The 14609-nt window shown below is 43.0% G+C and overlaps 1 protein-coding gene across 1 annotated transcript in view; it reads left to right on the forward strand.

Moving 5' to 3' along the window:
• Positions 1-415: 415 nt before the first annotated feature.
• The window catches only part of FBXO16 (F-box protein 16), a 265267-nt gene continuing 251073 nt past the window's right edge, over positions 416-14609 (forward strand). Inside the window, exons 1-2 of the mRNA XM_086928016.1 lie at positions 416-547; positions 3663-3698. Coding sequence (XP_086784142.1) covers positions 452-547; positions 3663-3698 — 132 coding nt within the window. The 5' untranslated portion in view covers positions 416-451. The remainder of the gene's footprint in view (positions 548-3662; positions 3699-14609) is intronic.

Genomic DNA, 14609 nt, shown 5'->3' on the forward strand with positions numbered 1-14609 from the left:
CTCTTGTGCATGCTCTCTAAATAAATTACACTGCAAATATGAAAATATGCCAAAGCGCCTACAAAATAATAGTTTCTGCTCTTTCCTGAAAATTTACTAACCTCTACAGTGCTTTGATGCTGTCGTGGAAAACACTTTTACAAAACTTTCTATATGAATTCTAGGATCATCAATTCTATCTGCTTATATTTTTTCAAACTGTTGCTAAACATTTGTTTACAGAAAAAGATGGCGGTGCAACCCTGAAAACCCTCTCAATCTTCTGCTTGATGCATAGTATTGGAGACATTAAAATTCAGTTATTTCTAAAGTTATATTACAAATGTTATGTCTCCTTGAACTGTTTGCAGGATTGATGTGTTGTCTCATCTTAAAGGTACCTTGACCTACTCTACTTTTCCTACGTTTCAGTAACGAGGCTCTGGATCAGGTTGGGGGTTTTTGAGGCCCAATGGCGTTTGCACCCCCTAAGAACGCGGATGGCTCTAAAATGCAAACCAAAATGAGCACCTGGACGCCACTCAACCACCAGCTCATGAACGACAAGGTGAGATGGATGTACTCATAATGTTAAAATGCCATATTGACTGGCACAATTTTTCTGCCTTAGTTGCTTTCCATGTACTGCACTGTGAGCATGTTCCAATTAAAGGAAAAGTAGCAGGGTCCCAAAGCAACATGGGTTAACTTACTAATTTTTTTAACAAAATAAATTGCTAGTCTTGTTGCCTATATGACCAAATTCTGTCTCATTTGACTAAGCATTCATAGGATTCACCTTGTTGTACTATTCAATTTGAAAAAAGTCTTGCTAACTCTTGTTTTATGGTAGCAATAATTGTGGTTTAGCAGGTATCAGCTAAACACTTTTCTGGGCCCCACTCTTTTTCTAAGATACCATGGCTATACCAGGAGTCCATAGATGCCTCCTCCCAGGTAAAGATAACTTTGCCCTCATGTTCTGTTTCCAGCTTAGCTATAAAGCTGTGCAAAGTTTTGACATATACTAGAGGTCTCTTTATAGATACCATCTCTGGCACCAGGTTGTGAAACCTCAGAAATCACATTTTTGGCAGACCAGATTGCAAACTCGCCATGACCAATTAGTTTCGAAGAACTTCCTCCTAGGATTCTCAGATGGGCCCCTCTCTTCTCATTATCCAACCTCTCAACCGGGCATCCATCTTCCCCCTACCATACAGGTTTTACAGTCCATCATCTTTCTGCTTTTGGAATCTGCAGCCATATTGTTCCCTCTAGCTCTTGGAGATGAGCTTCTGGCTGTTCAATGTCCTGCTCAACCCAATCACTCTTTTCTTAGGACTACCAGTGTGGATTGCGCATCTGAGGCTTCAGAGTGGACAGCTCTGAGCTCTTTACTTCCTCTGTTCAGATCACAGTTCATAAGTGTGGTAGTGAGAATTATTATGACTAAAAATAAAATACCATCACAAATGATGTTACGGTTTACCTAAATGCCGCTAAGACCTAGCTGGACGCTCGAGAGCCAAGATAATGAAAATGTTATCGGACTGCTATTTCCCAAGGGAGGCTGGTGTTACATAAAAACACCAATATATTTGCTCCGTTTGGTGTTAGATACCAGCTAGATGGCTCATCAGAAGTTACGCGACCCCCAGCGAGGTGTACGAGAACTCCGTTGTCCTTCGGGATTTATTTCAAATACATGCTGTTTCCTCGTCCCCCTCCCCTCTTCTGTGTGCCCTGAAGAAGGTGTGGCCTTAGACCTGGCCTTGCACCGAAACGCACGTCGGCGTTGTTTGTTTTGTCCTAATATCTTGTCTACTAGTCTCCTATCCCGAGTTTGGAAACTATTCAGGACATTACATAAGTATAACATCTGGCTACTGAAGTACAATGTATATGGGATGATTTATGAATGAATGAGTATGTCAGAACTTTTGGAGTTGGTGTATGCAATAAGTATGTGTGTGGTTGCCGAGTAGTATGATTGAACTTTTTTTGGGGTGTGTGGGATTTTTTTGAACTATGTTGTGATTTATCAGTAATTCTTGTGTGGTCTAAACCTTGGTCTTCAGTCTTTAAAAAAATGATATTTTTATAATGAAAAAAGTAAATAAAATATGACTATCCTCATATAAGCTTTTGTCCTGACATCAGTTGTTTTTGTTTCTGGTTACTGTGAGCTTATCCCTGCTCTGTGTGAATCGAGGACTCTTTTTGAGCCTTATTATAAATCATAAGGGGCAGACCGTTCTGATTTCTTGAATTTAGCTGTTATTTCCTCTGCTTGTCTGCCTCTCATCCGCTTTCCCAGGGGGCTCCTTTCTTATCTATTGGCTCATCAGAAGCGTTTGACTCTCAAGGGTCACACACTCAGGCATTGGATGGGAAGATCATAGAGGTTTCAAGTTTGATCATTAAAGGATTACACTTGGGGATTCCAGCCTCTCTTCATTTGGTGTGATACATTTTCTGGATTTCTTTCCAGAACAGGGCCCGGAAATGGGTTTTCTAAATCCTCTAACACTAAGGGCTTGGTCAATATGCCAACCTCAGACAGAAAAGCTGGTGGACTGTCACCACACCCCAACCCACTGAGCATTAGTGGAGTGGGCTGCCTTTTAGGTCACAATCATTCCTATGATATTTTACAGGGATAGTTGGTGGAACTCAGCATGTCATTTCATCATCAATACGCATACTCAAGAATACTTGGAAATCAAGAATATAGTTTTCAGATTTATTAAAATAGAAATCTTATCAAAATGAATAGTAATTATTATAAAAAGAAACAAGATCTAGCAACTATACTTGTCACAAAGTGGAATAATAGAAATTATTGTAACATTATGACGGTATTGTAAAGCATCTTTACATCAGTATCCTCAACCTCTCCTTCCTCTTGGCTAACTAAGCTAAACGTAGCACCAAAAGAGGCCTACTTCGAGTTTATTAGATGGTTCACACATGCATACCTTTTCTGAACAGTAGAACCAAAATTCAGGATGTATATAACAGCGGCTGTCCCCAAGTTGGAAGATTAGCCGAGTGTTGGTTGGATGGGCCTTTTCTTGGAGCCTTCAGCAAGGCAATGTGATTACAGCTTCTGTCTGAGTCTCAGCCTTAAATCCCTGGTACGAAGTTTCTCTCTATTTAATAATGCTGTACTCTAGTTTATATATTCTGTCAAAACACTGTTGATCATTTTCAGAAGTAATGCACATCTAACCTTTCACTTACATTCTGTGAAACCTTGCTCAGTGTTCATAAATAAGTGAGAAGTCAAGGTATCAATTTCTATGAAGTATGGTTTATTATTTAAAAGCAATCAATGGAAAGACACCTCAAACTGTACAGAAAAACATGAATATATATCCAAGCGAGCCGAATTGTCACAATGCAATAACAGCATTAATAAATGTGCATTTCTATTTGAAACATACTCCAACATATGCAAACATATAGAATACGAACGGGGGACGCAGAGAAAAGAAAATATATGATTATTATAACAGGTGGCTAGTCTCCCTATGATTATCCAGGTGACTATTGCATTACAATTTCATCAAATCACTGATAGATACTGTAACCGAAACAATCTTCATTGTGATTATTGCTGTTGTTCCTTTATTATGTAAATAGAAGTAACGTTTAACATTTGGTTTCTCTTCCCACAGGTGTTTGAAGAACGTGCAACACTTCTTGGAAAATGGGTAAATAGCGGAAACATGTTTTAAAGCTTTGCATTTCAACAGTGACTCCACCATAGTCCAGCTTCTATGTGTGGCTCTTATGTGGGGCCTTAAACATTTGTGTGCATGCAGGATTAGGTTATTAGTTCTGACCCATATCTGCTTGAAAGCAAAGTACTCCAGCTAGCACATAGTCTAATTATTCAAAGTGCCTTAATTCAAACTGAAGAAATGAGGGAAACACAATCTTTGCCTAGTATGAACTTTACCATGCTGCCTTTACCGTGCAGGTGAGTACCACACAGGTACAAGTTTGCACCTTCACTTTACCAAGCAGGTAAGTATTTTTTATGAAAAAAATCAAATATCAAACAGTTTCTCAAGATAGACAGTTCTTCAATCAGTCCATACATACATGAAAGCCGTAAAGATAAATCTTCAACAGATTCTTATTCTTCATATACAAAACATACAGCCCTTCCAACACATTTTGTCCTTCAAAGAGATATTCAGCGGGGAAGAAAACATTTTTTTATTGCTGCCATCATTCACACACTACCTCCTGCACAAATATGGATACGTTTATAACCGTAACCATGTGGTAAATATTTGCACTGAACCATCCGTTGCAGATGGTCCCTCTTCACACATAACGTCATTCTCCCATAGCCGAAACGCCCTAGCAGTGCTGCATGTTTTGTTTTTGAAAAATAAAGATCTGTTGAAGATTCATCTTTACGACTCTTGTGTATCTATGGACTGATAGAAGAACTATCCATCTTGATGAACTGTTTAATTTTTATTTTTTTTGGTTAAATACTTGAATTACCCAAATGCCCTATTGTAAGTTCAGTAGTGCTCCCTATTCTGTTGAAAGTTGTTTGGTGGGAAAGTTGGGGACCTATGAGCAGTATGGCTGATTGGAAGGTGTAACGCTGTGCATTGAGATATACATATCAACAGTAGGCAAACCCATTACTGCTTTTTTGGATTTTGTTATCATTGTTATTGAGATGTGCAAAAAACTGGACGAGTACATCTGTGTTAACAGTCCAGGTCAAGAATACATAGTCTAGAAATCTCCTCTGGTAAATAACATGTTCCGTTAGATGGGGTGGACATGCTTTCCATAAAGGTAAATTTTCATACCACCCCATATAGAGGTTGGCGTATGAAGAAGAACATTTGTACCCCATAGCCTCCACTTGTATTGGTCATTACCACTGACCATTATGAGTAAAAGCATTCTTGTCAAGTAAAAAGGAGATAATTTCCAATAATATGAAGGAGTGTTCTTACAACGTGGCATCTCTGAAAAAAGGGAAAGGTTTGATGACCTCGAAGACTTTTTCGCTTGGAATACATGTGAATAGAGAACATACATTTAAGGTTCCAAATGTAAGTTCTTCATGCCATTCAATGTCAATTGGTTTATGTAAAATGTAATTGGAATCCTGTATGTACGATGGAAGATTTAGAACTTTCGTTGGAGAAATGAGGTTAATATATTCTGACAGATGTTCAGTGGGAGGCCCTATACCAGAAATGATAGGCCTGCCTTGTGGATAAGGACCAGTTGTATGCATCTTAGGTAAAACGTAGATGCATGGTGCAGTAGGTGTAGGATTGAAAATATACATGTGTTCCAAATCAGTAATTAAACACAGTTCACGCCTTTCAAATAGACTGCATTCCAATTTTGACGTGATATGCTTTAAGGGATTCTTATCTAGTAAACCTTAAGCCATACTGTCAACAATTGATGATCTAGTTCCTGTACGTAGTTAGAGCGGTTAATTAAAACAATGTTGCCAGAGTGACAAACATGTTCCATTAACAGAGAATGTTGTGGTAATTTCATCAGGGCATCAGGACCACTGTATCACCCATTAGTTCCCCACACCTGCACAGGGAGAAAAAAAGGGGTAGAAGATGGTAGGAGAGGACTAGAATAAAATATGTAGTGATAAAGTAACAAGGGTTAAGGAAGATGGGCTAATGAGACAAGAGAAAAGAAAAGAATCAAGGACAAAGCAACAGAGAAATGAGAAGAAAGAGAAGAAAAGAGTGGAGAGAGACATGGAGAAAGGGAAAGCAGAAAGTGGTAAGAGAGATGAGGGAAAAAGAAATGGTGGAGGAACAGAGAGGAGAGAAATATAACAAGCATTTACAATGCAATGGTCTCGTCTTTGTTAAAGTTAGAGCTATTGGGATTGCTCATGACATTATTTTTGTTTTTAAAACATATAAATAAATGGCATTGTCATTGACAATGCCAATAGCTTAATCTCTCACAAATGCAAGACCTATTGCATTTGCACCCACACACACAAAGAGCGCCATACACAGAGCCACACACACATACACAGAGCCACACACACATACACAGAGCCACACACACATACACAGAGCCACACACACATACACAGAACCACACACACACACGCAGAGCCACACACACATACACAGAGCCACACACACATACACAGAGCCACACACACATACACAGAGCCCCAGAGCATAATTCCAAGAGCCAGCAAAGGCTCGAAGCATAGGAACCAGGGAAGTCGTCACCCCAGGCAAGCCATGTCCATGAAGGTGAGTGTGAGAGGATGAGTGAGGGTGTGTGAGGGTGTGTGAGGGTGAGTGAGGGTGAGTGAGGGTAGGTGAGGGTGAGTGAGGGTGTGAGAGGGTGTGTGAGGGTGTGTGAGGGTGAGAGGGGGTGTGTCAGGGTGTGTCAGGGTGTGTGAGGGTGAGAGGGTGAGTGAGGGTGAGAGGGTGAGTGAGGGTGAGAGGGTGAGAGGGGGTGCGAGGGTGAGAGGGGGTGTGAGGGTGCGAGGGGGTGTGAGGGTGTGTGAGGGTGAGAGGGTGGGTGAGGGTGAGATGGTGAGGTGGAGAGGGTGTGAGAGAGTGCGCCATCCGCTCTCGGACCACATTAACACCTCAACAGCCTCCAGCTACCCCCCGCCCGTGCTGCCTACCCAGCTGGGGCACAACCGCATGGCCCTTGAGCTTGCCACACACCCCCTGGCCAGACTGGGCGAACATCAATCGCGGGGGGGGCCGCTGCACTGCAGCCCGCAGCTCACTCCCCCCCTTGCAACCAGAGGCGGGGAGGGGGGACGCGAGACTACACAGTAGGAATTCGCCCAGGGCCATAAATTCAAGTGCCTCCCGTCCCCAACCGTCTGGCCGGGCATGGCCCTGGAGATAGAATCCACGCTGCCGGGTTTATCTCCGGCCCCGGCGCGGGCAACAAAGGGGGGGGGGCGTAAATGTCCATAATATCTCCTAACTTGGTGGTGACTGGAGAAATTAAACTAGGCAAGAACAAGAGGGAGTGAAGAAGTCGGGAGGAGCCAGATGCGGCCTTCCGAACATCCAGTCCACCTATGAAAGGGGTGCCGCTGCTGCACCGCACACATCCACGCCACCGCCCCATGCTCGGAAGAGATCTTGTCTCCTCGGCGGTGCCACCACAGCCGTGAAGAGCGCGCCGGCACATCTGCGCCTCTCAGCTCCCAGGCGCTGCCTGGGGTTGTGAGGGGCCCGGGAGCCAGCGCGGCGGCAATTGATTCACATACGGAAATACTGTAACACCTGGGACCGGATGAGAAATGTCACAAAACCAGGCACTGTCACCAGGAAAGAAATGCCACATAATTCAGCCGCGCTCAGCTATGTAAAGAACCAATGGGAATCAGACAAAGCAGCGACGATCAATAATGAATGCCACCGATCGCAGATGCCACTCCAGCCTGGCACAAACAAGAGGTGAGGAAAGGAATCAAAGGTCACAACAAAGCCAAGTAGACACAAAAGGACACTCGCACTAAAAAGTAACAATTGTTACAGAACTGACTAACAAGGCCTAACATTGACAGACAGCAACAGAGACAAACCACTCAACAACACATGAACAGGCACGCAAAAAAATTACGCAGGGCAACACGTATAACAGAAACAGGTTAGCAAAATAAATAACATGGCAAAACAAAAGATTGCACACACAGGCCCTGATTACGACCTGCATAGGACTTATGCAAACTCAGCATGCTAAGTTAACTTTTGTTAAAAATAAATGGAGTGTGCCTGACACCACCATATTTCTCCGAGGTGAAGCAGAAATGCCTCGGAGAAACGCAGCGCCATTTTTGGATTCGGGACATGTTTTTCTTTCTCTCCTCTTCCCAGTGGCTGGAATGTAAAATTCCAGCCAATGGGAAGAGGGGAGAAAGAACATGAAAAAAAACGCCCCCGAATCCTAAAAAGACGGGGCTTAAACGGACAGACGCCCCTCCCCTCCAATGGCTGGCCTCCGTTTAGGAAGCCAGCCAATGGAGAAGAGGGACGGATTCAAGCCCCACACTCTAAAACATAAGATCTCGCCGGCGAGAAGGCGCAAGTGCAGCCTATGCAGGGCGAGACCTAAAAACGGGGTAAAATACAAAAAAGGGAAATGAAGAATGTAAACCTGGGGGATAAAGGAGTAGTTAAGAGGATTGACATAATGAGAGTGGATAATGTATCTGATTATAAAATGATCAGAAGAGGAGGACTGAGAAAGAAGAGTCATTAAATGTTTGTCTCCTCGACGCGCCCTTAGATATGCCCCTGGCTCCACCTCTAGTCCACAGTTCAGTGGGTTGAGTACCTGCACTTATTTTTCCCCATTGTGGATTCATACTCATCAACACTATGAAGTCTAAATTGAGAAATAGTCAGGAGGAGAATCACTTGGACATGCTGATCAGGACAAAAGCCTACATTTTGAGTGGCTAAGTTAAGCTTGATAAAGGTTATTAGCGGTGAAAGATGGGCCAGGACCGGTGAAAGAAGCAGACATGTCACACACCTCATGTCAGCACTTGACTTGTCTGAGTCACCCTTTACCACAGTCTGTTTGTCCTGGATGCGCTCATTTTACAGACTGCCTCTTAGCAGGGACACAAATTGCTAGGTGGTATATCAACATGTTAATGTGTTATGTAATTGTCAACTTTCTAAATATATATACACCCTTGTATAGTCTCCCAACATTCTCCCGCCAAATTAGCAATTCTGTAATTGAGAATATTCAATAAAATCTTAATATGATGCTACCTTCTGAGTCCTGTTCTTTTCTAAATTTGGGGTGCATGCACCACTAGAGTAAACAAATCATGTCATGATGATCTGTATCTACATTGCAAAACTGTCTCAAGACTATTAAATGGAGCTATATTTGTGAAATACTCCTGTTTTCACTCTCATTGTAAACACATTTTCGAGTGGTAAATGGCAGTGATTTATATACTCAAGTACTGCGCTGGCATGCTTGGTGCACAAAGCCTTGGCTGAAGCGCACAAAGATCTTGCACGGCCGCACAAAGAGGAAATAAATTAGAGGGAACATTGGTTGCCACCCTTGTCCGCTTCTTTAATAAGAAGGGCTGGCGACTGCATGGTACTTCAAAGCTGTTCTTTCTCGATTGTTTAGATTTCTGGTAATACATTTCTTCTTCTTTTGACACTGTCCTCTAACCTATGAAGATCCCAGGTGACAAGTTAGTAAAAAAACCTCAATTGAGTTATCTGGAAGCAGGAATAAAGGTAGATTTAGAACTCAGACCACTGTCAATATTCAAAGTTGGTGTGCTGTCCAATTCTGTCAACAATATTGTAATGGAGGAAGTGGTAGGGTCAGACTCATCACTCCATATTAATAGTTGTAGGTCCTGCCTGTCTTTAATAGATCTGTTACATTTACCTAGGTTGGTAGGAAATGCAAATGGTTGGTGTTCTGACAAATTAATGATGGAAATACCATGTTCTATTGTGTCTGCTACTGTCGCTTATCCTTGTCCAGACCCGGATGTTTGTTTGCTTTCTCCTACCCCTGCAGTTGAGTGAGCTGACTCTAGTTCTTCTGATTCCTGAGGTTGCCCATTTTGTGACTCCTCCTTTTCTGAACACCCCTGGACCTGCTCTATCCCTCCCCTCCTGATTGGTTTGAATTTGTGACCTGTTTTTTGTGATTTGATTTGTTGCCTATGCGGAATATCAGTGCTTCCACAAAAACATGGATGTACCAACTACCAATGGATCTGTTACCTTAGGGGTGGTAAGAACATCCTTAATAGTGTCACTGATAATACTTGACACATCAGAACCGCAAGGGGAATTTGTCACCGTGTTGCTGGTGGTACACCTATTGTCAGATTGATTTGTGGGCCTGGTATTGTCAAACCTATGTGCATAGGTAAACATTCTCCTATTCCTATAGTTGTTCTCATCCCTCTCTGGCTTTCACATTTTGTTATGTTATGTTATGTTAATATAGTCTTTTATAGCGCACGGCTACTCCATAGAGTGTCCCGGCGCTTTTATTGACAAACCTGCAACAGAGAAAAACACAACACAGTAAAATAAAACGGACCAGGCAGAAAGAAAAGAGAGCGACCTAAAGGGCAAACAGCCAAGTTTTAAGGCCCTTCCTGAAGTTCAGCAAGTTAGAGGTGCAGCGCAATGCTAGGGGCAAAGTGTTCCAAGCTGTGGGGCCAACAGCTTAAAAGAGCGACCTCCAATACGAGCCCTTTTTACTCGTGGGACCACCGCAAGGAACAGTGATTCAGACCTCAGAGATCTGGCCGGATGGTAAAAGGCAAGCCTCTTTTTGAGATATTTTGCTCCTGAGGCGTGGAGAGCCTTATGGGCCAAGGTCAAAGCCTTAAAAACTATCCGCTTCCGGATAGGCAGCCAATGGAGCGACTGCAAAAGACCCGAGACTCTGGCTCGCCTATACAGACCAAAAATGGCCCGTGCGGCCGAGTTCTGGACCACCTGCAGCCGTTGCAGGACATATTCCGGCAGGCCGAGATATAGGACGTTGGACTAGTCCAATCTTGAACCTATTAAGGCCTGCACCGTCGTCTTCCTATGATCCTCTGAAAGCAGAGGAAGGAACTTACGGAGCATCCTGAGGAGGCCAAAACATGTTCCCGTAAGACCAAGGATCTGAGATCTTAACGTCAGACCATTGTCAATCTTGATCCCCAAGTTGTTTGCAAGCTGGGACGAGCCCGCTGGAGGGAACATGTTAACCGGTCACCATTCCTGCCAATCTGGATCGGATGGACAGCCGAAGAAGAGTACCTCAGATTTATCTGAGTTGCACTTGAGGCTGTTAAGCTGGAACCATTTAAAAATAGCCCCAAGGCACTCACGGATACTCTTTCCACCGAAATCTTCTCCGTTCCTGCACGTAAAGAGGAGCTGGGTATCGTCGGCATAGGAAACAATCTGGTCCCCAAAAGACTCCGCCAGTGCCGCCAAAGGGTTCATAAAGATGTTAAAAAGAGTCGGGCTCAACACAGAGCCCTGCGGAACTCCGACTCCCAAAGGCGGCATCACGGCAGAGCTAGGTGGGACCCAGACCGTTTGTCGACGGCCAGCCAAGAATGATTTAAACCAGCTGAACACCGTCCCCCTCAGACCGATCTCATGAAGTCTGGCGAGGAGACCCTCATGGGGGACGGTGTCAAAAGCCGCCGACAAATCTAGCATTACAAGCATAGCTTTGCCCCCCGAATCCAATGCCTCTTTAATGGCTTCAGACACCTCCAAAAGCGCCGTCTCGGTGCTTAAATTGGGGCGGAAGCCAGATTGAGTAGGGTGCAGCAGATTGTACGATTCCAGAAAGTTGGAGAGCACGGTGTGCACATGCTTCTCCAAGATCTTGATCAGCGCAGGGAGAAGAGAGATAGGCCTGTAGTTGGCCAGGGTCTAGGCCAGGCTTCTTGAGAAGGGGAATAACATTTGCCTGTTTCCAGGCCTGCGGGACCACCCCCCAACTCAAGGAGAGATTCAAGAGTGGGTTTGCCAACGGATTTCCAACTTCAGCCATTTTATCCAAAAATTTGGCCGGACAAGGGTCAAGAGGCGACCCAGATTCAAGATTGGCCATAAGTGCCAATGAAGATACAACTGAGATTGGTGGAAAATCTGCCAGGACTGGACCCAATGGGGCCAATGAAACTGACCCTTCCTCAAAACTGGGGGGTACTTCAACCACCCTCAAGGGAAAAGAGTCCTGGATCAGTTTAATCTTGGTTGTGAAGAAATTGGCAAGGGCAGAGACCCACGACTCAGAGGGAGCGGCCTGGGTCGAATTGGATCGTGGGGCTGTAAACTCCCTGACGATCGTAAAGATCTCCTTACAGGAATTAGAGGCAGCCTCTATCCTCCTTGCCAAGTATTTTGTATCTTTAATGTAGAGTTGGCAATGTTGCGAGTACTTCTTTTACTTTTTCATTCTGCTCAGTAGTCTTGAGTAGTGGAGAAGTGTGGCTCAATGGTTAGAGCGGCAGACCCTGATGCAGAGGTCTGGCCCGGGACCAGGGTTCAATCCCCGCCTCGCCGGCTCTTGGACTCAATCTCCCCGGACCTGATAATTCTCGCCTCAGTGCCTAGTCTAATCAAAGGTCCCACTCTGTGACTCTGGGCAATAGCTTGCTTAATCTCCACAACGGCCCCAGCAGCGCTTGGATGCCTGGCTTCACCTTGAGGGTGCCCAGGAGTGGACATTTCACAGGAAAGCCAGGAAGGGTTCCACAGCGGTATGAGTACAGAGCTACGAGACCTCAGGGTAGAAGTGCGCTATATAAATACAAACACATTTACATTTACATTTATAAATACAAACACACATCTTGGTAGGTTTAAATCCTTAATTTCCTTTTCTAATTTACAAATATCTGGCAAAAGACGTTGACTCTGTCTTTCTGCATGTCTTATGAGTATTGACATAATGCCAAAAGAAGAGTTGTTAAATAATTGTTTCCATTCTATTAGGAAGTCTTCCTTCAATTCATCAAATGAAGGAAATATCACAACTCTAAGAAAAATATGAAATAATGTGACCAACCCTAGCTCAAGAGAGTAGAATGCATCTTTACTAATATTCTCACCTATGTCATAATTTCATCTTCACACGTTGTTCTAACTCACTGCCTATAGCTATGGTGTTCTTTCACCTAACTATACAATAGGTGGCAACATTGGCATGCGACTCTTCACAGCTAAGTTTAGTCTCATCTCTTTTCACTTGGGGTCTAGTGGGCACTTAATCATCCTCACTGTAAGCTTGCTACAACTACTGGTACATTTTCATTTGGACTTACAATTTCATATGACACTGCACCATATTGTTTTTTAATAACTGCCTATTTGGATTCTCTGTTTCGAAATGGATGTGGTCTCAGGAGTTTACTCTCACTATGAATATTATCTTTGCAAATGTATATAACTATGATTGCATTTTATTCTGTTGCAGCCTTGAGTAAGTCTGATGGGTCAAAACATGCGTTGGCTATGTGGAATGATTTGTCATTTTGTCTCATTCAAGAAAATATTCTTTACGTTTCACGACACTTTGTGGATTATTGTCTCTTCGGTTTGTGAGTGTTCCGATACTGAATCTTTTGTGTAAAGGGAGGTGAGGGTAATTTTAGGGGTTTGAGGTGAGTAGAGACAAAGGGAGGTAAGGATGATTTTAAGGTTTAGGGTTGGGTAGAGGTAAAGAGAGATAAGGGTAAATTTGGGGTTTCGGGTGGGTAGAGATAAAGTGAGGTAAGGATACATTTTGAGTGTCTGCTTAGGTAAAAGGAGGTAAGTGTAATGTTAGGGTTAAGGGGAGGTTAGAAGTTAAAGAAGGTGAGGGCAAATTTAGGTTTTGTGAAGGGAAGAGGTCAGAGGAGGTTAGGAGTAAAAAGAAAAGAGGGGGTTTGGGAGGATCCCCCTCAAAATAAATAAAAAATAAGAATAAAATGAATACATATATATATATATATATATATATATATATATATATATATATATATACATATATATGTGTGTGTGTGTGTGTGTGTGTGTGTGCGTATGTGTGCAAACACAGACACCACATAAATGTGTTGTAAAGGACCATGAAGTAATGCAATGCGTTGTAGAGGTCAACGTGTTGAATTACATGGGTGTGGTAAAGGCATGCATGGTAATGGCATGCATTGTAATGACATAAAACCAAGAAATTACAACTGTTTAAAAATGTGTTCTTTCTATTTCTACTTCTATGTCGCTCTTGGTGCCCATAAGGTCAAACTCGAACTACATGCAAAATAACTGGTAGCTCCAAAACTATCTTTTCTACAGAAAATGTGAGGACTGGATGGCTTCCCGAGCCACCACCTGACCAGTATTTCACCGGCCTGGCTGGTATTTTCACAACAAATACAATTAAAACAGTAAAATCCATTATTTTTTTCTAACAATTTAAAACAAATACCACATTAAAACACATTCAGAAAAATGTAATGCTGGCTAGACCGTTTGTAAAAGGTTTTTAAAGCAAACGTGTCCAGAACTGTTGTGTTTCGGAAAAAATACAGAGGATTGTACACAATCTGTTATTCGAGAAATTTGCTTCGGGCCCCACCAGAACTTCAAACAGGCCCCCCATGGACAGTATTGGAGAATCTGAGAGTTTACAACCCTGCTTTCTCACATAGGTGTCTCTGATGGCCAGTTCCATACTGTTAACGCATACGGTGTTCTTTTATGTACCACTCCACTGAAAAGCCACACCCTGCTATTTCCTTCTTGATGGTGCCTCCTTATCTGCAGAAAGGTCACCCAGCTACCTAGGATAAAAAGAATAACGTATAGAAATATATTATGACAAATAGCATGCAGGCGACAACCAATCAGACCAGAATCATACGAGCCTATTCACAAATTGCATTTTGTAGTAGGTTTTGTAGTACTACAAAATATACTACAAAATGCTGTTCACAAACCTATATGTAGAATTTACACCGCCAGGGCTCCTATCTCATTCAGTGCGGATATCCTCACCCTAAGTGTGTAGTCTACACACATATAACTATACATTTTAGTATTAACTGTGTGATGGAG

This window comes from Lissotriton vulgaris, chromosome 6 (assembly GCF_964263255.1).
Source record: "Lissotriton vulgaris chromosome 6, aLisVul1.2, whole genome shotgun sequence".
NCBI lineage: Eukaryota > Metazoa > Chordata > Amphibia > Caudata > Salamandridae > Lissotriton > Lissotriton vulgaris.